Raw genomic sequence first — 22,270 nt, 5'->3', positions numbered from 1 at the left:
TCTTGATAAAGCTATAAAAAGCATTATCAAGAAAATTTACAAAAAAGGAGCTTAAAGCGAAAAAAGAAGCAAAAAAAGGGTGTGACGTGTAAGATAAAGGTATAACTTGGAAACATAGCAAAGAATCCGAGGTGACTGGTGAGGTCCATAAAATTCCTTTCCCCCTCGGAAACGGTGTCGCTTTCCCTGACATTAATTGCCGTGGACATCAAACGTTCCTAGAATAGGACTTAATGTAACGGAATTACGGAATAGACCTTATTATTGTTAGCAACCAGAGAGTTACTTTTATTCCAAAAAAAAAAAAAAAAAAAAAAAAAAAACAGAGAGCTACTTTAAGAGGAAAAGGCAAGGAAAACATGGAGGATCGTCCTCATCACCTACAATGATGACGGCCTTTTATATTGGTAAAGGTCGTTGAGCCGATCCATTTTGGTCAGCCAATCATTCCTTGCCGCACCCATATCTATGTAACTATGTTTTATTTTGTGTTTAGTAGTATTTCTTCGAAAAACATTCTCAGATTATGGTTTAGTTTTGCAGTGTCATATTTATAGCGACCGTATGTACATTCTGTGGATTTAGAGGGTAGAGCATAGCAGACAGAGAGAGAGACAGGGAAATGGGTCTGCTCACCAACAGAGTGGAGAGAAGTGAGATCAAGCCCGGAGACCACATCTACACCTACAGAGCTATCTTCACCTACTCCCACCACGGTCTCTCTCTCTCTCTCTCTCTCTCTCTCTCTCTCTCTGTATTTCTATGATTAAGCAACGACAGTCATCAACATCTTTGCAAAATTATGGAATGTGGGTTCCTTATCTGATTCATGATACTGGGTCTGTCTTTTTTTTTTTGGAGGGTTGACTCAGAGTTTTTGCTTTCGGGGGTTTATCATGCAATTTTGGTTTTGTTTGTGTGAATTGTCAACATGCTTTTTTCTGGGTTGACTATTTTTCACCTTAATAATACCTGTTTGTGGGATGTTGTCCTGTTTCATCTTTTACAATAGCTGAATCGTAAATTGTAATCCATCAAAATGTTTGATGGGTCCCGTTGAATTATGTGATACTCTGTTAATGTATTTCTGCCGTATATCATGATGTCCAGAAATTGACCATCGCTTTGTGTGTTGTGGAATTGGATTGCAGATTTACTTTTCTTGCAAGTTTTTGCTTGTGCATCACTGGATTTATTGATTATTGTATCCATTGGCTTTTGCAAGGAAGGCAGAAATTCCTCTAGTAGACCAACTTTTCAGATTCTTTTTTATGCTGCAATTTCTTGTCAAATAGGCGGATGGTTATTGAACTCTTCCTCAATTGGAAGAATGCTTCCGTTGACTTCTGCTCATGCTTCATTTCGCATTATGAGTTTGAGTATTGGGATTAATTTTTAGTGCGTACTTATGTATTGGTAACGCTTCTTTTGGTTACTGTGATTATGTAGGATAAGTTAAGGAATTAGTATTACGATTTGTATTGCTAATGCTCCTTGTTAATGGTTTTGGGATGGTTATAAAGAAAAAAATGTTTACATTCACTATGAAGATAGTCAAATGGAGGCTTTTAGGTTCCAAGTGATTGGGCACATTAAAGCAAAAGATCACATCAAAGACCCATCACTAGAGTGGATTGATTTAATAAGGGTGTTCCCAATGCAATAACAGATCTGGCTATTTGTATTTTCGGATTCCATTTATGTTGAGTTCTGTATGTGTTCTCTAACATTCACTATGAAGATAGTCAAATGGAGGCTTTTAGGTTCTAAGTGATTGGGCACATTTAAGCAAAAGATCACATCAAAGACCCATCACTAGAGTGGATTGATTTAATAAGGGTGTTCCCAATGCAATAGCACATCTGGCTATTTGTATTTTCAGATTCCATTTATGTTGAGTTCTGTATGTGTTCTCTAATATGCACAGAAAATAGCTAACGAGAAATATAGATGCCTCTCTCTCCCCTCCAGTGGTTTGTTTGTCAAGCCATTCTTTATGAACTTTTTTTCTTGCCAAATTCTAGTTGTCTCCTTTGCCACCCAAAAAAAATAACACGTTTTTATCCACCATCTCTGCTAGAAGTCTTTAATGTCTTATCACTACAAGTGCTGAACATTGGAGCATGACGAAAATGAAAGCTAACTCGATGCCTCTAAAATTTATTTTGTCCTTTTCATATTGTAACGACCCACCTCAACGACACAATATTGTTTGCTTTTAACTCCTCCGAACCAAACTTCCCAGGAGGTCACCCATCCTAGTACTACTTTCGTAGAAGCACGCTTAACTGCGGAGTTCTGATAGGTTCATGGCCATCATGGCTTTAAAATGCGTTGTGTCAAGAACGCGTTGTGTCAAGAAGAGTGTGTTTATACATATAAGCACATCCCCATTCCTTGGCGATGTAGGACGTCACAATCACCCCCTCTTGGGACTTAGCGTCTCCGTTGGCGACCCTCATGGGATCACCTTATTCTTGGTGTTCCAGCAAGTGCCCGTTGGCGACTCTCATGGGCTTGTGCACGCTCCCCCCATCTCAGACTGACTTTGATACCATTTGCAACAACCTACTCCAACGACCCAATATTGTCCGCTTTTAACTTCCTCGAATCAGACTTCTCAGGAGGTCACCCATCCTGGTACTATTATTGTAGAATCAAGTTTAATTGCGGAGTTCTGATAGGTTCACGACCATCACATCTTTAAAACGCGTTGTGTCAAAAATGGTGTGTTTATACATTTAAGCACATCTCCATTCCCAAGCGATGTGGGACGTTACAATCACCCCCTCTTGGTACCCAGAGTTCCCGCTGGCGACCCTCATGAGATCACCCTATTCTTGGTGTCCCAGTAAGTGCCTGCTGGTGACTCTCATGGCCTTGTGCACGCTCCCCCCCATCTCAGGCTGGGCAATGGCTCTGATACCATTTGCAATAACTCACCCCAACGACATAATATTGTCCACTTTTAGCTCTCCGAACTAGACTTCCCAAGAGGTCACCCATTCTGGTACTACTCTCGTAGAAGCATGCTTAACTGTAGAGTTCTGATAGGTTCATGACCATCAAGGTTTTAAAACATGTTGTGTCAAGAAGTGTGTGTTTATACATTTAAGCACATCCCCATTCTCAGACGATGTGGGATGTCACACATATAATGCTTTCATGTCATCGAGTAACTTGTTAGTCTACTCTTTAGTTTTTTTTTTTTGGGTGGGGGGGGGGGGGGGGGGAGGTGTTAAGTTTGTACTCCACCGGCTTTCAATGGGAGTGAGCCAGAATTTTCTAGATGTCAAGGGCTATGAGACATGACATGAAGGTGTCCAAGGGAATGTGTTATGTTGGACAGGGAAGATAAATTGTAAAAATGATGGGCAACTGGACTTTCAATGGAAATCTCTACTAATCAATTGATGGTTATTTTGCAACCTAAGCAACTTTGTTAAATAATTCAATAGCTGCAAATGGAGTTCGAAGGATTTGTCTAACTAACTTCATGAAGATGTAAGTTCTAATGTTTAATTTTTAAGAATTTCTTTATTGTGAAAATCAAGGTTATATTGTTGGAATATTGAAGGATTACAACCCTGCACCAGGATCTATAGATGCCAGAGTATTGTTTGTTTTTGTGAGTACTAGTTATAATTGAGATTGTGTACGTTTTCCCAAAATGTAAGGAGTTGAAAAGTGAAAACAACATTCTTCTCTGTACATGTCCCATATAGATTGTCCTAGGATGGCTATGTTTTCCCTCGCCCTTTCATTGTTGCTTATAATGCCTTAATTATTGACATCCTAATGAAATTTGGATTCAAAGAGTGGGCTTCCCATGTAGTAAACTAGACCTTAAAGAAATTCATCTTAACACATGAAGGTGATTTCTTGTAACATGCCATTCATTTGCAGAGCTTTCGCAGAGATACATCTGAGTGAAATAACATATTGCTGTGAAAGAAATTGTGCGATATCATTTCCTTCTTAGAATACTTGATTTATAGAACTCAAAGAAGTTAAGAGGGTAGATATCTGAATGTGGAAGTCATCATCTTTGTCTTCATGATCATCAACTCGAGGATTCTTTTACTGCCATCGATGCGTTTAGTTCAATCTTAATTCTGTTTGCCTCATAAATTGTAGTATAAAATGTTAATTCAGCTTACCTCCTCATAATTTATAGTGTAATGCTAGTTCAGATCAGAAAAGCTGTCACTTTATGGCTTGTGCTTCACTATTTAGTGGTTGCATTTACACTAATCTCTTTTTATGGCCTGTAATTTGGGGTTGTAACATTGGGCCACATGCTACTTGAAATATTGATCGGCTTTGCATAGCTTAATATAGTGATGACCTGTCTATTGCACTCTAGTAGATGTAGAAGTATAAAATGAAAATTTGATATATGTCATCCTTCAAATTTTCCATGTGTTAGTCCCGATGTATGTTTCCCTTAATTTAACATCAATTCCGAGCCCATATATTCTGGGTTCCTCCACTGCCTCGTAAAACTGTACTGGTTGACAATGTAGTATCAACAATCGACTAATGTGGCCACCTTTTATTCTGTTAACGAATATAACCTTACCTCAAGAAGCTTTCAAACAGCTGAAAATAATCTCAATTGCTTTTAGGTGACCCCTTTTGTCGTTGGAACAAGCTTAATCATGAGCAATATTGAATATGCAGGTATCTTTGTTGGGGGAAGCAAGGTGGTCCATTTTAGACCTGAGAGAAATTTGAATTCAAGCACTGGGACATCCTCTGATTCTGACTTTTATGATTCAACACTGAGCCTCCCATCATCCTGTTCTACCTTTCCCGACTGTGGATTTAGGCAACCCAACAGTGGTGTAATCCTCTCTTGCCTGGACTGTTTCCTTCGAAATGGATCTCTGTATTGTTTTGAATATGGAGTTACTCCATCAGCTTTCCTTGCTAAGGTTCGGGGCGGCACATGCTCCACTGCAACATCTGACCCGCAGGAAACAGTTATCCACCGAGCAATGTATCTTCTTCAAAATGGATTTGGCAATTATGATGTGTTTCAAAACAATTGCGAAGACTTTACGCTTTATTGCAAAACTGGTCTTCTGATAATGGACAAACTGGGGGTTGGAAGAAGTGGTCAAGCCTCTTCTGTCATTGGTGCCCCATTGGCTGCCATTCTTTCTTCTCCTCTGAAGTTGCTGATGCCAAGTCCTGTTGGTGTGGCTACGGTAACGGCTGGGATGTACTGTATGAGCAGGTATGCAACTGATATTGGGGTTCGGACTGATGTGATCAAGGTGGCAGTGGAGGACTTGGCTGTGAACCTGGGTTGGGCAGGCCATCATGAAGAAGTAGCTGATGACAGTGAGGCTTCTTCTAACCAACTGATTGCCATATGATGCGAAATTTCATCCTTGTGCATGCAAAGCTGCTGTGAACATTATTTATGGTCAGTGTTGATCAACTTTTGTGGACATTGATATGTGAACTTCTGATGCGGTGCCCCTTTTCCCTCCTAAATTTGTTAGTTGTTGTACAATGCTTTCTGGCCTTGTGATGTGCATGAAATGATGTAAGAACCATACTCTCATTGCAGATTAAGTTTAGAAGTAGTGACGATGGGTGGTGTGTTCTAGGTTGTAACTAAGTCGTGTAATTTTTAATGTTGCTGTTGCACTTGCAATGGTCTGTCAAGGCATGTAGCCTTGAAGGAATGTTTAATGCTTTCAACCAAGCATTACAGAGGCCAGAGAGTGGTGATTAAACCAACCAACGACCCCGAGTGGGTTTCTCCATAGGAAAACAAAAAAAAACTCAAAGCACAGCAGCCACGATTGCTGTTCTGCTGGTTACACCAAAATCACTGACGACGACGATCACATCACTGTAGACATCGACCCCTAACACAGGTATTATTAAGCCCATTACTCAATAGTCTTCGATCAATACAATGATTAAAATACTCCTGAAACAAATTTCTAACACACTGGGCTGGTTCAACGGATTGCCAAGATTAATATCTCTTGAATGTTTTGACTTATCCATTACCAAGAGTTGCCTCTTGGTTGGTTATAAACAACCTCAAAATCTTTCTCATCTTTCTCGTATCATTTTCTGTCATTTGCAGTCAGGTTGTGAGCATGTGTGTTTTGTTCTTGAAACAAAATATCGCTGTTTGAGTTCGCCCTTTCAACACATCTGTAAACAGTATAGAGCACTTACAAAAGACGCGCTGGCACACTGTTTGTCTGCGGCACTCGCTCTCTGAGCATGAGGGAAAGCAAACTGTAGGCGTTGATGGAGCATTTCGAATTTGTCTTGAGTGAGTGGAGGAGGTGGGCTAAGTGGCAAACCAGTTACCATTCTTCCCATTCTTCATAAATTCTTGCACGGGAATCCAAAAATATTGATTAACAACGAAAAGAAGAAGCAAAAGGGTACTGCTTGAAAACAAAGCAAGAATCCGAGGTACATAAAATTCCTTTCCCACCTGGAGATCGAATCAGTTCATGCTGACTGGATCAATTAGTTGCCTCAGAGTTAGTTATTCAGTTTTCTGATAGTTAACAGTTTGTTCGTGTATAAATATCAATACTTTGTATCAAAGTAAATCCAACTGAGAATTTCATCTTCTCCATATCTACTCTCTAGTTTTCTTTGTTTTCTCTGTCTATACATTACAGTAAAATTGACCGACACGCCGTCGCTTTCCCTTACATTAGTTGCCGTGGACACTGGACATCAAACGACCTTATTATTATTAGCAACCATACAGTCAATTTAAGAGGAAAAGGTAAAGAAAACATGCAGGATCTTCCCTGAATAGCAGAGCATTGACTATTGGACTTCGGTTGAACGAAAATAGGGAGATGGGTCTGCTCAACAACAAAGTGGAGAGAAGTGCGATCAAGCCCGGAGACCACATCTACACCTACAGAGCTGTTTTCACCTACTCCCACCACGGTCTGTGCGTGCGATCAAACATGTCTTCAACATGTTTGTAAAATTGTTCCTTATCTGATTCATGATGCTGGGGTCTCTTTCCTTCTCCCTTTTTTTTTTTTTTTTTTTTGGGTTGTCGAGCATAATCATGAGCCATATTGAATTTGCAGGTATCTTTGTTGGGGGAAACAAGGTGGTCCATTTTAGACCCGAGAGAAATTTGAATTCAAGCGCCGGGACATCTTCTGATTCTGACTTTTATGATTCAACGTTGAGCCTCCCGTCATCCTGTTGTACCTTTCCCGACTGTGGATTTAGGAAACCCAACAGTTGTGTAGTCCTTTCTTGCCTGGATTGTTTCCTTGGAAATGGATCTCTGCATCGTTACAAATATGGAGTTTCTCCATCAGTTTTCCTTGCTAAGGCGCGGGGTGGCACATGCTCCATTGCAAAATCTGACCCACCAGAAGCAGTTATCCGCCGAGCATTGTATCTTCTTCAAAATGGATTTGGCAATTATGATGTCTTCGAAAACAACTGCGAAGACTTTGCGCTTTATTGCGAAACTGGTCTTCAGATAGTAGACCGAAAGAAAAAAACTGATAATGGAAAAACTGGGGGTAGCAGCCGAAAAGAAGTAAAACAGGGGGTCGGGAGTAGTGGTCAAGCCTCTGCTGTGATTGGTGCTCCATTGGCTGCCATTCTTTCTTCTCCTCTCAAGTGGCTGATTCCAAGTCCTGTTGGTGTGGCTACGGTTACGGCTGGGATGTATTGTTTGAACAGGTATGCAAATGATATTGGCGTTCGAGATGATGTTATCAAGGTGACAGTGGAGGACTTGGCTGGGAAGTAGCTGTTGACACTGAGGCTTCTAACCAACTGATTGCCAGGGATGAGGATCTCCGACAACTTCAAATAAATTATAGAATCTAAAATTATGGAATTCATGCCATTTCTTGCAAAAAAATACCATACATTAAAAAGGTGGCCAATGAGAATTTAGTGTATTTTCATAACGTTCTTGTTCTCAATGTTGTAAACAAGTTTTGAATCAAAAAGTTGTCTTTTTGTTTTACGAAGAAGAAGGTTCTGTTTAAAAGTGAAGGCGAAGCCTTTTGAGACTGAAATTCTTTCTGACTGTCTCAGTAACATGCTACATTTTTAATAAGTATAATATTTTTTAAGCCGTTCGATGCAAAGAAGAGCTTGAATTCTGTTATTTTAGACTAAAGAATCCTGATCCGATGAGGCGAAATTTCATCCTTATGCATGCAAAGCTGCTGCGTAGATTTTGCTTTTGTGAACATTGATAAGTGAACTATCTTTCCCCCCGCTTCCCGATCTTCTCCCTCTCTTTCTCTCATAAATCTGTTAGTTGTTGTACAATATTGTTTTGTGGTGTTGTGCTGTGCATGAAATGTTGTAAGAAATATGCTCTCATTGCAGATAACGGTCTATCAAGGATTCAAGGGCACGAACGAATGACGAATACTTTCCGAGCATAAAACGCAACATCGTTAGGCCCACTCCTTTGCAAGCTGTCCCCTTTTCCCCCATAGCTTATGGTATTTCTTCCACCAGTCTTTCAAGATTGGCTTATCTTTTTTCTGCCCTTTCTTTTACTGCTTTCTACTTTTCCTTTTGTCTAAAGTCTTCTCTCTTGTGAGGCCTTATCCGTCGCCTCTCCGTCGACCTCTCTGCTCTCCAATGCCGCCCTCCATGCTTCCGCGTAAAACATTTTCAGTTGACTAGAAAAGCCTATTTTTTTTAAGCTGCATAAACTGATATCTCTTGTTTATTTTCGTAAATCATTTTTTCTAGTTTGAAATTTTATTTCTCGCACGCATTCTCTCGCAGTTCATTTTCCGCCGTCACCGGACGTCGCCGACTGTCGCTAATTTTCCATACGAGCTAAATGCCGAAAAATGTTTTCAGCTGAAATTATTTTCTTGATTTTTTTCCAACCTAAAAGATTTTAGGTCGAAACAATTGATGCCATTTTCTAACAATATATTTTAGTGACAGGGATTGCATTAGGAAGAAAATTTACAGTCGTTGATCTATATCTTGTACGGAACTTTTAATAACATATATAGAGGTCCACAGACTTTCATTTTCCTTCCATGGGAATCCAAAAATATTGATTAAGAATTTGAGAAGGAAAAAGAAAAAGCAAAAAGAGAGGTTAGAGAAAAAAGAAGCAAATTAAACAGGGTGTGAGATAAAAAGGTACAAAGTTGAAAACAAAGCAAAGAATCCGAGGTCCATAAAATTCCCTTCCACCTAGGAATTGAAACGGCGTCGCTTGCCCTTACATTAATTGGCGCCGACTTCAAACAACCTTATTATTATGAAAATTGTTAGGAGTACCAAATTTTTTATCGAGTAATAAGTATTAAAATAATGCGAAGCTTAATCATTGAAAATAATTAAAATAATTAATAAAAAAATGCTACATATATCAATAGATAATAAGCTCTACTTCATCTTGGAAGTTGGTATCATCTCTTGATTTAAGAGGAAAAGGTTAAGAAAATATGCAGGATCGTCCCTGAACAGCAGAGTATTTACTTCAGTTGGACGAAAAATTCTGTTAGGACCCCAGAGAATGAAAAAAAAAAAAAAAAAACAAATTTACTCCTTTAGTTTAAATGCTGTGGATTTAGAGAGTAGAGCATAGCAGAGAGAGAGAGAGAGAGAAAAAGGGAGATGGATCTGCTCGCCAACAGAGTGCAGAGAAGTGAGATCAAGCTCGGAGACCACATCTACACCTACAGAGCTGTCGTCGCCTACTCCCACCACGGTCTCTCTCTCTCTCTCTCTCTCTCTCTCTCTCTCTCTCTCTCTCTCTCTATGAATGATTTCTTAATGACGATCATCAACATGTTAGCAAATTTGTTCCTTACGATTCAGTCATTTTAGTTTGTGTCACAGAGTTTTGTTTGTGTCAATTTGCTTTCGGGGGTTTTCATTTTAGTTTTAGTTTCTCTTTTTCTCCCCCAGATTTTCTTTCTTTCTTTCTTTCTTTCTTTCTTTTAACGTGGTTTCTAGTATGCATCATTCATTCCGCATTTATTGTTAAATGTTATAAACGTGTTCATCATTAAATTCAATTGAAAACACAAAATCTCCAATTATGACAATTCTAATAAGGTTGTTTGTTAGCCCAGGGAAAAAAAAAAAAAAAAATCATCTTAATTAACCCATGAATGTGATTTCTTGCAACATGCCATTCATTTGCAGAGCTTTGGCAGAGATTCATCAGAATTATTTAACATATTGCTGTGAAAGAAATTGTCCGATTTCTTAGAATACTTGATTTATATAATTCAAACAAGTTAAGAGGGTATATCTGAACGTGGAGGTTATCGTCCTCAACACTAATCTGCATTTTTATGGCCGGTAATGGATGGATTTGTATGCATTTGGGGTTGAACGACCATTGGACCACATCCACATGCTACTGAAGTATTGATCAGCTTTGCATGGCTTATGAGGCTGCCTCATAAAGCTGTAGTGGTTGATAATGTAGTATCAGCTATCTACTAATGCGATCACATTTTATTATGTTAACGAATATAACTTACCTCAACGACCTTTCAAACAGCTTACAACAATCTCAATGGCTTTTAGTTGACTCTTTTTGTTGTTGGATCAAGCTTAATCATGAGCCATATTGAATTTGCAGGTATCTTTGTTGGGGAAAACAAGGTGGTCCATTTCACACCTGATAGAGATTCGAATTCAAACATTTGGGTATCTTCTGATTCTAGCTTTCATAACTCAAGCTTGATCTGTTCTTCCTGTCCCGAATGTGGGTTTAGGAAACCCAACAGTGGTGTAGTCCGCTCTTGCCTGGATTGTTTCCTTGGAAATGGATCTCTGTATCGTTTCAAATATGGAGTTTCTCGATCAGTTTTCTTTGCTCATGTGCGGGGTGGCACATGCTCCCTCGCAAAATCTGACCCACCAGAAGAAGTTATCCACCGAGCATTGTGTCTTCTTCAAAGTGGATTTGGCAATTACCGTGTGTTTCAAAACAACTGCGAAGACTTTGCGCTTTATTGCAAAACTGGTCTTCGGGTAGTAGACAAAAAAAACACTGATACTGGAACAAGTGGTCAAGCCATTTCTGTCTCTTCTGTCGTTGGTGCCTCATTGCCTGGCATTATTTTTTCCTTTCTGAAGCGGCAGAATCCAATTTGTGCGGTTACTTTATCGGCTGGGACGTACAGTATGAACAGGTATGCAAATGACATTGGCGTTCGAGATGATGTGATCAGGGTGCGAGTGGAGGACTTGGCTGTGAACCTGGTTTGGGCAGGCCCTCGTGAGGAAGTAGCTGATGACAGTGAGGCTTCAGAGCAAGATTTTGTTGATTCTGCAGGTATGTTCTTTTTATTTTTTTATTATGAAAATCATGATAATTAAGATCTTGGAATTTATTGAGTATTATTTAGATTTATTTTATATGCCGTATCAGAACTTATAAGAGTCTGAGTAATAACTTTCATGATTTTTCATTAGGGATAATTGCACCGTTGGTCTCTGTGGTATGTCATAATTATTTTTCACTTCCTATGGTTTAAAAAGTGCATGGGAGGTCCCTGTGATATGCAATAATTACGTTTTACTTCCTGAGTCGATTTCCGTCCACAATTTTGACGGAATCTGTTAGCCCTACACGTCAACGCCACGTGTCGCCAATAAGATGGCGACACGTGTCCATCTTTTATAAAAAATATAAATTTATTAAATAATAAATTTATTTATTTATTTTTTTAAAAAAAAAGGAAAAAAAAAAAGGAAAACTGGCAGGCAAGGGGTGGCTGGGGGTGGCCCAGCCACCATTTTCCTTTTTTTTTTTTTGTTTTTGTTTTTGTTTTTTTTGTTTTTTTTTTGAATTTTTTTTTAAAAATAAGTATTTTTATTTATTTTTTAATAAATTTATATTATTTTATTAAGATGGACATGTCAGTGCCACGTGTCGCCATCTTAATGGAGACACGTGGCGCTGACGTGACATTTGACGGAATATGTTAAAATTTTTAACGGAATTTGACTGTAGGGATCGATTTGTAATTATTGCATATCACAGGGACCTTCCATGCACTTTTTAAACCATAGGGAGTGAAAAATAATTATGGCATAACACATGGATCAACGGTTCAATTATCCATTTCCATTATATTATTAGTTTTTACTTTTATTCTATTTTTGTCTCTTTATCCACTTCGCATGAATATATATAATCTTAATCCGTGAAGTATTACCATGGATATCTGCCGTAATATGAATCTTTTGCTCTTTGTTAATGTTCAGAGTTAAATTTATGTCTTGCATTGTTATTGTTTCGATTTGAGATCTATATTATGAAATAGTTTTGTATCACTAAATTTATCCAACTAGAAATTAAAATTCATAGATTTCAAATTGTCTGTTCGAAACTTAATATCCATATCCCAAGTATTAATACAATTATGACATTGCAAGATTTTTTATTTATTTATTTTTTTTTAATCACAAGAATATTTTGAATTGGCCCGAAAGTGCACCACCTTTCAAGTGGTTGATAAACTGAGATAGGATAATTAATGTATACCCTTAATTGTGAGCTGGAACTGGAGACCCAAAAGTAAAGACTTATCGAATTACAAATGCATTATTAATTATTTCTAATAGGCGAAAGGGAATAACCATAATGATTAAACTTTTTAGTATATTGTAATTTTCACCAAAATGTGAATTGCGGTTGTACTATTTACTATTTATTAAATTATTATTTTATGTTCGATAACTCAAAATCATTAATATGGTAAGCATTTATTTGATTGCAGTGTCAGTTTCAATTCTTGATGGAACAAATTTCTCTGATTGGTCTGAACAAGTTCAGTTTTACCTTGGTCTTTGGGATCTTGATTTGGCACTGCGGATTGAGAGACCGCCTACTATTACCAATTCAAGTAGTATGGAAGAAAAGGCTATATACAAGACTTGGGAGCGATCGAATAGATTGAGCATTATGTTTATGCGAATGAAAATAGCAGACAATATTAAATCAACTCTTCCTGAATATGATAGTGCTAAAGAATTCTTTCAAACCATGGAAGAACGTTTCCGATCGATTGACAACTCTCTTACAGGGACATTGATGGATGAACTTACTACCATGAAATTTGATGGTACACGTGAGATGCATGAGCATATCATTGAAATGACAAATTTAGCTACTAAATTAAAGGCTCTTGGGATGAATGTGGATGAGTTATTTCTCGTACAATTGATTTTGAACTCTTTGCCTCCTCAGTATGAATCATTTCAAATTCATTACAATACTACTAAAGATAATTGGAATGTAAATGAATTGATCAGTATGCTTGTTCGAGAAGAGGCAAGGCTTGAGCAACAAGGACATCATTTAGTTCACCTTGTAAGTCAAGGAGACAAAAGGATAGAGCCACTTGAAGTTAATGGGCTTTCTCAAGTAATTGAGATTCATGAGAAGAGACAAAACAGTGTCATAGAGCCACCTGAAGTTAATGAACATCATCAAGTAATTGAGATTCATGAGAAGAGACAAAACAGTGTCATAGAGCCACCTGAAGTTAATGAACATCATCAAGTAATTGAGGTTCATGAGAGGAGTCAAAACAATGTCACGTGCTATTTCTGCAATAAGATTGGGCATATAAAGAGAAATTGCCACAAACGCAGAGCATGGTTTGAAAAGAGGGGTAAGTTTTTAGCTTGCGTATGTTTCGAATCAAATCTTTTTGAAGTTCTTTCTAGTACTTGGTAAATTGACTCATGTTTCTAATTCGATGCAGGGATTCCTTACAATCCAAACCATAAACCCAAATAAAAATTTCATATTCATGGACAATGGAATCAAAGTTCCAGTTGTTGCCATCAGGGCTTTCGTTTGTTTCTAAATACTGGTTTTTACCTAGATTTTTTTTAGACACTTTATATTTCTTCTATTTCTTGAAATTTTGTTTCTTTGTCTAAATTTTGTTTCTCTGCTGTGATTGGTGTTCCATTGGCTGCCATTCTTTCTTCTCCTCTCAAGTGGCTGATTCCAAGTCCTGTTGGTGTGGCTACGGTTACGGCTGGGATGTACTGTTTGAACAGGTATGCAAATGATATTGGCGTTCGAGATGATGTTATCAAGGTGACAGTGGAGGACTTGGCTGGGAAGTAGCTGTTGACACTGAGGCTTCTAACCAACTGATTGCCAGGAATGAGGATCTCCGACAACTTCAAATAAATTATAGAATCTAAAATTATGGAATTCATGCCATTTCTTGCAAAAAAATACCATACATTAAAAAGGTGGCCAATGAGAATTTAGTTTATTTTCATAATGTTCTTGTTCTCAATGTTGTAAACAAGTTTTGAATCAAAAAGTTGTCTTTTTGTTTTACGAAGAAGAAGGTTATGTTTAAAAGTGAAGAAGAAGCTAGCCTTTTGAGACTGAAATTCTTTTTGACTGTCTCGGTAACATGCCACATTTTTAATAGGTATAACATTTTTTAAGCCGTTCGATGCAAAGAAGAGCTTGAATTCTGTTATTTTAGACTAAAGAATCCTGATCCGTTGAGGCGAAATTTCAACCTTATGCATGCAAAGCTGCTACGTAGATTTTGCTTTTGTGAACATTGAAAAGTGAACTATCTTTCCCCCCGCTTCCCGATCTTCTCCCTCTCTTTCTCTCATAAATCTGTTAGTTGTTGTACAATATTGTTTTGTGGTGTTGTGCTGTGCATGAAATGTTGTAAGAAATATGCTCTCATTGCAGATAATGGTCTATCAAGGATTCAAGGGCACGAACGAATGACGAATACTTTCCGAGCATAAAACGCAACATCGTTAGGCCCACTCCTTTGCAAGCTGTCCCCTTTTCCCCCATAGCTTATGGTATTTCTTCCACCAGTCTTTCAAGATTGGCTTATCTTTTTTCTGCCCTTTCTTTTACTGCTTTCTACTTTTTCTTTTGTCTAAAGTCTTCTCTCTTGTGAGGCCTTATCCGTCGCCTCTCCGTCAACCTCTCTGCTCTCCAATGCCGCCCTCCATGCTTCCTCCTAAAACATTTTCAGTTGACCAGAAAAGCCTATTTTTTTTTTTTAAATTGCATAAACTGGTTTCTCTTGTTTATTTTCGTAAATCATTTTTTCTAGTTTGAAATTTTTTTCTCGCACGCATTCTCTTGTAGTTCATTTTCTGCCGTCACCGGCCGTCGCCGACTATCGCTAATTTTCCATACGAGCTAAATGCCGAAAATTTTTTTCAGCTGAAATTATTTTCTTGATTTTTTTCCTTAACATAAAACATTTTACGTCGAAATAATTGATGCCATTTTCTAACAATATATTTTAGTGACAGGGATTGCATTAGGAAGAAAATTTACAGTCGTTGATCTATATCTTGTACGGAACTTTTAATAACATATATAGAGGTCCACAGACTTTCATTTTCCTTGAATGGGAATCCAAAAATATTGATTAATAAGAATTTAAGAAGGAAAAAGAAAAAGCAAAAAGGGAGCTTAGAGAAAAAAGAAGCAAATTAAACAGGGTGTGAGATAAAAAGGTACAACGTTGGAAACAAAGCAAAGAATCCGAGGTCCATAAAATTCCCTTCCACCTAGGAAACGGCGTCGCTTGCCCTTACATTAATTAATTGGCCCCGACTTCAAACGACCTTGTTATTATGAAAAATGTTAGGAGTACCAAATTTTTTATCGAGTGACAAGTATTAAAATGATGCGAAGCTTAATTATTAAAAATAATTAAAATAATTAATAAAAAAATGCTACATATATCAATAAATAATAAGCTCCACTTTATCTTGAAAGTTGGTATCATCTCTTGATTTAAGAGGAAAAGGTTAAGAAAATATGCAGGATCGTCCCTGAACAGCAGAGTATTTACTTCAGTTGGACGAAAAATTCTGTTAAGACCCCAGAGAATGAAAAAAAAAAAAAAAAAAACAAATTTACTCCTTTAGTTTACATGCTGTGGATTTAGAGAGTAGAGCATAGGAGAGAGAGAGAGAGAGAGAGAGAAAAAGGGAGATGGATCTGCTCGCCAACAGAGTGCAGAGAAGTGAGATCAAGCTCGGAGACCACATCTACACCTACAGAGCTGTCGTCACCTACTCCCACCACGGTCTCTCTCTCTCTCTCTCTATCTATAAATGATTTCTTCATGACGATCATCAACATGTTAGCAAATTTGTTCCTTAGGATTCATTCATTTTAGTTTGTGTCACAGAGTTTTGTTTGTATCAATTTGCTTTCGGGGGTTTTCATTTTAGTTTTAGTTTCTCTTTTTCTCCCCCAGATTTTTTTTCTTTCTTTCTTTTAACGTGGTTTCTAGTATGCATCATTCATTCCACATTTATTGTTAAATGTTATAAACGTATTCATCATTAAATTCAATTGAAAACACAAAATCTCGCAATTATGGCAATTCTAACAAGGTTGTTTGTTAGCCCAGGGAAAAAAAAAAAAAAAAAATCATCTTAATTAACCCATGAATGTGATTTCTTCCAACATGCCATTCCTTTGCAGAGCTTTGGCAGAGATTCATCAGAATTATTTAACATATTGCTGTGAAAGAAATTGTCCGATTTCTTAGAATACTTGATTTATATAACTCAAACAAGTTAAGAGGGTATATCTGAATGTGGAGGTTATCGTCCTCAACACTAATCTGCATTTTTATGGCCGGTAATGGATAGATTTGTATGCATTTGGGGTTGAACGACCATTAGACCACATCCACATGCTACTGAAGTATTGATCAGCTTTGCATGGCTTATGAGGCTGCCTCATAAAGCTGTAGTACGTGGTTGACAATGTAGTATCAGCTATCTACTAATGCGATCACATTTTATTATGTTAACGAATATAACTTACCTCAACGACCTTTCAAACAGCTTACAATAATCTCAATGGCTTTTAGTTGACTCTATTTGTTGTTGGATCAAGCTTAATCATGAGCCATATTGAATTTGCAGGTATCTTTGTTGGGGAAAACAAGGTGGTCCATTTCACACCTGACAGAGATTCGAATTCAAACATTTGGGTATCTTCTGATTCTAGCTTTTATAACTCAAGCTTGATCTGTTCTTCCTATCCCGAATGTGGGTTTAGGAAACCCAAAAGTGGTGTAGTCCGCTCTTGCCTGGATTGTTTCCTTGGAAATGGATCTCTGTATCGTTTCAAATATGGAGTTTCTAGAACAGTTTTCTTTGCTCATGTGCGGGGTGGCACATGCTCCACTGCAAAATCTGACCCACCAGGGGCAGCTCTCCACCGAGCATTGTATCTTCTTCAAAGTGGATTTGGCAATTATCATGTGTTTCAAAACAACTGCGAAGACTTTGCACTTTATTGCAAAACTGGGCTTCGGGTAGTAGACAAAAAAAACACTGATACTAGAACAAGTGGTCAAGCCATTTCTGTCTCTTCTGTCGTTGGTGCCTCATTGCCTGGCATTATTTTTTCCTTTCTGAAGCGGCAGAATCCAATTTGTGCGGTTACTTTATCGGCTGGGACGTACAGTATGAACAGGTATGCAAATGACATTGGCGTTCGAGATGATGTGATCAGGGTGCGAGTGGAGGACTTGGCTGTGAACCTGGGTTGGGCAGACCCTCATGAGGAAGTAGCTGATGACAGTGAGGCTTCAGAGCAAGATCTTGTTGATTCTGCAGGTATGTTCTTTTTATTTGTTTATTATGAAAATCATGATTATTAAGATCTTGGAATTTATTGAGTATTACTTAGATTTATTTTTTATGCCGTATCAGAACTTATAAGAGTCTGAGTAATAACTTTCATGATTTTCCATTATATTATTAGTTTCTAGTTTTATTCTATTTTTGTCTCTTTGTCCACTTCGCATGAATATATATATAATCTTGATCCGTGAAGAACCATGGATATCTGCCGTAATATGAATCTTCTGCTCTTTGTTAATGTTCAGAGTTAAATTTGTGTCTTGCATTGTTATTGTTTCGATTTGAGATCTATATTATAAAATAGTTTTGTATCACTGAATTTATCCAACTAGAAATTAAGATTCATAGATTTCAAGTTGTCTGTTCGAAACTTAATATCCATATCCCAAGTATTAAGACAATTATGACATTGCAAGATTTTTGGAATTTTTTTTTAATCACAAGAATATTTTGAATTGGCTCGAAGGTACAGCACCTTTCAAGTGGTTGATAAACTGAGATAGGATAATTAATGTATACCCTTAATTGAGAGCTGGAACTGGAGACCCAAAAGTAAAGACTTATCGAATTACAAATGCATTATAAATTATTTCTAATAGGCGAAAGGGAATAACCATAATGATTAAACTTTTTATTATATTGTAATTTTCACCAAAATGTGAATTGCGGTAGTACTATTTACTATTTATTAAATTATTATTTTATGTTCGATAACTCAAAATCATTAATATGGTAAGCATTTATTTGATTGCAGTGTCAGTTTCAATTCTTGATGGAACGAATTTCTCTTATTGGTCTGAACAAGTTCAGTTTTACCTTGGTCTTTGGAATCTTGATTTGGCACTCTGGATTGAGAGACCGCCTACTATTACTGATTCAAGTAGTACGGAAGAAAAGGCTATATACAAGGCTTGGGAGCGATCGAATAGATTGAGCATTATGTTTATGCGAACGAAAATAACAGACAATATTAAATCAACTCTTCCTGAATGTGATAGTGCTAAAGAATTCTTTCAAACCGTGGAAGAACGTTTCCGATCAGTTGACAACTCTCTTACGGGGACATTGATGGATAAACTTACCACCATGAAATTTGATGGTACACGTGAGATGCATGAGCATATCATTGAAATGACAAATTTAGCTACTAAATTAAAGGCTCTTGGGATGAATGTGGATGAGTTATTTCTCGTACAATTGATTTTGAACTCTTTGCCTCCTCGGTATGAATCATTTCAAATTCATTACAATACTACTAAAGATAATTGGAATGTAAATGAATTGATCAGTATGCTTGTTCAAGAAAAGGCAAGGCTTGAGCAACAAGGACATCATTCAGTTCACCTTATAGGTCAAGGAGACAAAAGGATACAGCTACTTGAAGTTAATGGACCTTCTCAAGTAATTGAGGTTCATGAGAAGAGACAAAATAATGTTATAGAGCCACCTGAAGTTAATGAACATCCTCAAGTAATTGAGGTTCATAAGAGGAGATAAAACAATAACAAGTGCTATTTTTGTGGTAAGAAAGGGCATAAACAAAAAAATTGCCACAAACACATGGCATGGTTTGAAGAGAGAGGTAAGTTTTTAGCTTGCTTATGTTTCGAATTAAACCTTATTGAAGTTCCTTCCAATACTTGGTGGATTGACTCATGTTCTACTGTTCATGTTTCTAATTCATTGAAGTTAATGAACCTCCTCAAGTAATTGAGGTTCATGAGAAGAGACAAAACAATGTCATAGAGCCACCTGAAGTTAATGAACATCCTCAAGTAATTGAGGTTCATAAGAGGAGACAAAACAATCGCAAGTGTTATTTCTGCGGTAAGAATGGGCATAAACAGAAAAATTGCTACAAACGCAGGGCATGGTTTGAAGAGAGAGGTAAGTTTTTAGCTTGCTTATGTTTCGAATTAAACCTTATTGAAGTTCCTTCCAATACTTGGTGGATTGACTCATGTTTTGCTGTTCATGTTTCTAATTCATTGCAGGGCTTCCTTACCATCCAGACCTTAAACTGAGATGAAAATTTCATATTCATGGAAAATGGAGTCAAAGTTGCAATTGTTGCCATCAGGACCTTCGTTTGTTTCTAAGTACTAGTTGTTACCTATGTTTGTTTCAAACACTATGTCTCTTCTGTTTCTTGAAATTTTCTTTGTCTAAACTTGATCTTTATAGCTATGTGATGGTTTCAGATAAGGTTGTACATGGGGTGGGATATTAACCGCAACTATCTGCTATCCGCATATGTTGATCCAGTTAACAAAAGTCAATATTCACATATACGGATGTGGATATTAGTTTCAGAGTATGTAGATGCGGTTATTATATATATGTGTGTGTATATATACATACATATATAACTATGCACATGTATCAAATTTTAAAAAGTTTGTAATGTCACATCTCTTGTTAGGGTTTGGGGTTAAATCATATGGAATATAGGTAAAATATCCCTTATACCTTTGTATTTAAAAATTATTTAATTTTTTTTTTTAAAAAAAAAAATGGAACCCATGGCTTGGCTGTGGGTCAGCCCGACAATAATTTTTTTTTTTTCCTTTTTTTTTTTTAATTTTTATTTAAAATTGTAAACAATGATATTTTGAGTATTTTGGCATCCTTTTTTAGGATTTGACAAAAAATCTACTGTAGGGGTGACATTGCAATTTTTTTTTAAGTTGAATATACTAAATTGAGAGTTTTTGAACTTTAGAGAGATAATTGCAAAAGCGAAAAAAAAAAAAAATTCAGAAGGTTGAGTGCAATTTCCCCTTATTTTTATGTTGGAATGTGAAATCAAGATATTGATTTCATCTAAAATACTAGGGCTTAAAAAAACACTAAAACATGCCAAAAATACTAAAGATAGGCCCAAAATACTTTAAAAAAAAAAAAAAAAAATTGTTTAAACTATGCCATAATAGAAATCAAAAGAAGTTCCAAAAGATTAAATAGGCCCAAAAGGCGCATTACTTGATATGTGATAATAGATAATAACCGCATAATGCGGATACCTAAAAGTGATATCCGCATTTGCAACCTTAGTTTCAGACACTTTTGTTGGTTATGAGATTCTAGTGAATATGATTAGAAGTATGTTAAGTAACTATACTTTTAACACCAAGACTATTCTATTTTACATTTTTTCCATTCCTAACAAAAATTAATCATTTTTCTCTAATAGAATAGTCATTCTGTATACCAAACGTAACTTTAGTCATCCAAGATTGATTTCTTGGTCGGAGAGAAGAACTTTGCCGTACAAGAACTTCAAGATACCTTGAAATCAATACCCTTTAGCAAAATTATCAACTAATATGATCAATTAATTAGATTGGGCAAATTAGTGACTTTTGCTTCATGAGGCATGAATGAAATAGGTAGAATAGAATAGTTTTGATATTAAAAGTATATGATAAGGATCTAACACTTGAAATAACCATTCTCATGGTCAATGAGGGAATGACAGAAATTTCTTACAAACCAGTTTGTAGGAAATTTTCTACAACCCACATGTAAGAATGACATGTGTCATTTAAGCATGTGAGAATCATATGTTTTTTTTTATTAATGCTATTAAAAAAAATGTGAAATAAAAAAACATGTGAGAAGTCCATGCTATTAAAACATGTGTTTTTCACATGCCAAAAGACACATGTCAATCTTATATATGGTTTGTATGAAATTTCTTATAAACCGGTTTGTAAGAAATTTATATTCATGAGAGAATGTCTATTCTTTAAATTGAAGAATAATTATTTTTGTTATTTTTAGAGAAATAGCTATTCCTCAATATACTGAATAGTCATTCCCTCATTGCCCAAAAGAATGACTATTTCAAGGCTATTTCATTTCACATTTTTTTATTTTTAATAAAAAAAAATTATTTATTTTCTTAACGGAATAGCCATTCCATGTACAAAAAATAACCTTAATTGCAATTTCCATTGTAATGGCCAATTCTTTCGGGAGCTTTGAAAAAGAGGAGCTCAATGTCATGCAAGCATCACTAATGTGGCTTTTGGTTAATTTGTGGAATTTAAGATTCTTTTCATCATCATGTTTTGGAATTATTAGGAATTTAATAGGATTCTTGAAAATATTAGATTCTTATATTTTGTTTACTATATAGAAGGCAAGTTGTAGGAATTATTTATTCTTTTCAAAACATTCTTATGTTTCTCGATCTCTTCAAGTGCATAAGGTTGTTTGATACAAAATTATCTAAAAATTAAAAAAAAAAAATACATAGAAGAAAAATTATAAAGAAACTGTGGTTTTTTCTTAATTTCATTTTCAATATATAAATTGTCTATATTATTTGATTTATTTTCAACTGTAGCCAAATAAGGCAACCGACAACCACCAACTATGGAGCAAGCAAAATAAGGAGAAAACACAACTGCAAAATGCTGAAACAAGCCCAAAAAACTCAAACCGAGGCAAAAAAACCAAAATATCATGTAGATGAAGAGAACTAACATGTACCAACCGGAAAATGATAACTACTAACTAGCATCGAAATCGGCTGAATACGTACAAACCAAATGGGAGCTTGGATTTCCTAATCCTGGATAAAGAATAGTGT

The 22,270-nt window shown here is 36.5% G+C and overlaps 4 protein-coding genes across 7 annotated transcripts; all 4 read left to right on the top strand.

The window, feature by feature from the left end:
• Positions 1-302: 302 nt before the first annotated feature.
• On the top strand, positions 303-5,628 carry LOC133863082 (protein LEAD-SENSITIVE 1-like). 4 transcript variants are annotated; one of them, XM_062299070.1, is made up of 3 exons: positions 303-435; positions 544-716; positions 4,684-5,628. In XM_062299070.1, the coding sequence occupies exons 2-3, from the start codon at positions 623-625 to the stop codon at positions 5,382-5,384; spliced, it is 795 nt and encodes a 264-aa protein (XP_062155054.1). In that variant the 5' UTR covers positions 303-435; positions 544-622; the 3' UTR covers positions 5,385-5,628. The 4 variants fall into 4 exon arrangements, with proteins under 4 accessions (XP_062155054.1, XP_062155055.1, XP_062155058.1 ...); XM_062299071.1 differs by having other exon boundaries at positions 315-470; XM_062299074.1 differs by having other exon boundaries at positions 325-470; positions 586-716.
• A 125-nt stretch (positions 5,629-5,753) lies between these two features.
• LOC133863084 (protein LEAD-SENSITIVE 1-like) lies at positions 5,754-8,120 on the top strand. Its single transcript, XM_062299075.1, has 3 exons — positions 5,754-5,894; positions 6,113-6,948; positions 7,098-8,120. Exons 2-3 carry the CDS (start codon positions 6,855-6,857, stop codon positions 7,778-7,780), a joined length of 777 nt encoding a protein of 258 aa, XP_062155059.1. The 5' UTR covers positions 5,754-5,894; positions 6,113-6,854; the 3' UTR covers positions 7,781-8,120.
• Positions 8,121-9,452: 1,332 nt separating this feature from the next.
• Positions 9,453-14,360, top strand: LOC133864042 (uncharacterized). The gene is made up of 5 exons (XM_062300236.1): positions 9,453-9,730; positions 10,616-11,314; positions 12,765-13,661; positions 13,755-13,865; positions 13,997-14,360. Exons 1-4 carry the CDS (start codon positions 9,637-9,639, stop codon positions 13,787-13,789), a joined length of 1,725 nt encoding a protein of 574 aa, XP_062156220.1. The 5' UTR covers positions 9,453-9,636; the 3' UTR covers positions 13,790-13,865; positions 13,997-14,360.
• A 1,490-nt stretch (positions 14,361-15,850) lies between these two features.
• On the top strand, positions 15,851-19,947 carry LOC133863953 (uncharacterized). The gene is made up of 5 exons (XM_062300118.1): positions 15,851-16,094; positions 16,948-17,646; positions 18,428-19,255; positions 19,363-19,560; positions 19,668-19,947. The coding sequence occupies exons 1-3, from the start codon at positions 16,001-16,003 to the stop codon at positions 19,168-19,170; spliced, it is 1,536 nt and encodes a 511-aa protein (XP_062156102.1). The 5' UTR covers positions 15,851-16,000; the 3' UTR covers positions 19,171-19,255; positions 19,363-19,560; positions 19,668-19,947.
• Positions 19,948-22,270: the final 2,323 nt, after the last annotated feature.

This window comes from Alnus glutinosa, chromosome 3, assembly GCF_958979055.1.
Source record: "Alnus glutinosa chromosome 3, dhAlnGlut1.1, whole genome shotgun sequence".
Taxonomy (NCBI): Eukaryota; Viridiplantae; Streptophyta; class Magnoliopsida; order Fagales; family Betulaceae; genus Alnus; species Alnus glutinosa.
Note: the sequence above shows the minus strand (reverse complement) of the source record. Positions and strands in the feature narration are given on the sequence as shown.

Excerpts from the sequence above, each read along its gene's own strand:
- LOC133863082 (XM_062299070.1), top strand. The coding sequence starts at position 623 with ATGGGTCTGCTCACCAACAGAGTGGAGAGAAGTGAGATCAAGCCCGGA. Across the intron at positions 717-4,683 it reads CTTCACCTACTCCCACCACG|GTATCTTTGTTGGGGGAAGC; the intron begins GTCTCTCTCTCT and ends TTGAATATGCAG.
- LOC133863084 (XM_062299075.1), top strand. The coding sequence starts at position 6,855 with ATGGGTCTGCTCAACAACAAAGTGGAGAGAAGTGCGATCAAGCCCGGA. Across the intron at positions 6,949-7,097 it reads TTTCACCTACTCCCACCACG|GTATCTTTGTTGGGGGAAAC; the intron begins GTCTGTGCGTGC and ends TTGAATTTGCAG.
- LOC133864042 (XM_062300236.1), top strand. The coding sequence starts at position 9,637 with ATGGATCTGCTCGCCAACAGAGTGCAGAGAAGTGAGATCAAGCTCGGA. Across the intron at positions 9,731-10,615 it reads CGTCGCCTACTCCCACCACG|GTATCTTTGTTGGGGAAAAC; the intron begins GTCTCTCTCTCT and ends TTGAATTTGCAG. Across the intron at positions 11,315-12,764 it reads AGATTTTGTTGATTCTGCAG|TGTCAGTTTCAATTCTTGAT; the intron begins GTATGTTCTTTT and ends ATTTGATTGCAG.
- LOC133863953 (XM_062300118.1), top strand. The coding sequence starts at position 16,001 with ATGGATCTGCTCGCCAACAGAGTGCAGAGAAGTGAGATCAAGCTCGGA. Across the intron at positions 16,095-16,947 it reads CGTCACCTACTCCCACCACG|GTATCTTTGTTGGGGAAAAC; the intron begins GTCTCTCTCTCT and ends TTGAATTTGCAG. Across the intron at positions 17,647-18,427 it reads AGATCTTGTTGATTCTGCAG|TGTCAGTTTCAATTCTTGAT; the intron begins GTATGTTCTTTT and ends ATTTGATTGCAG.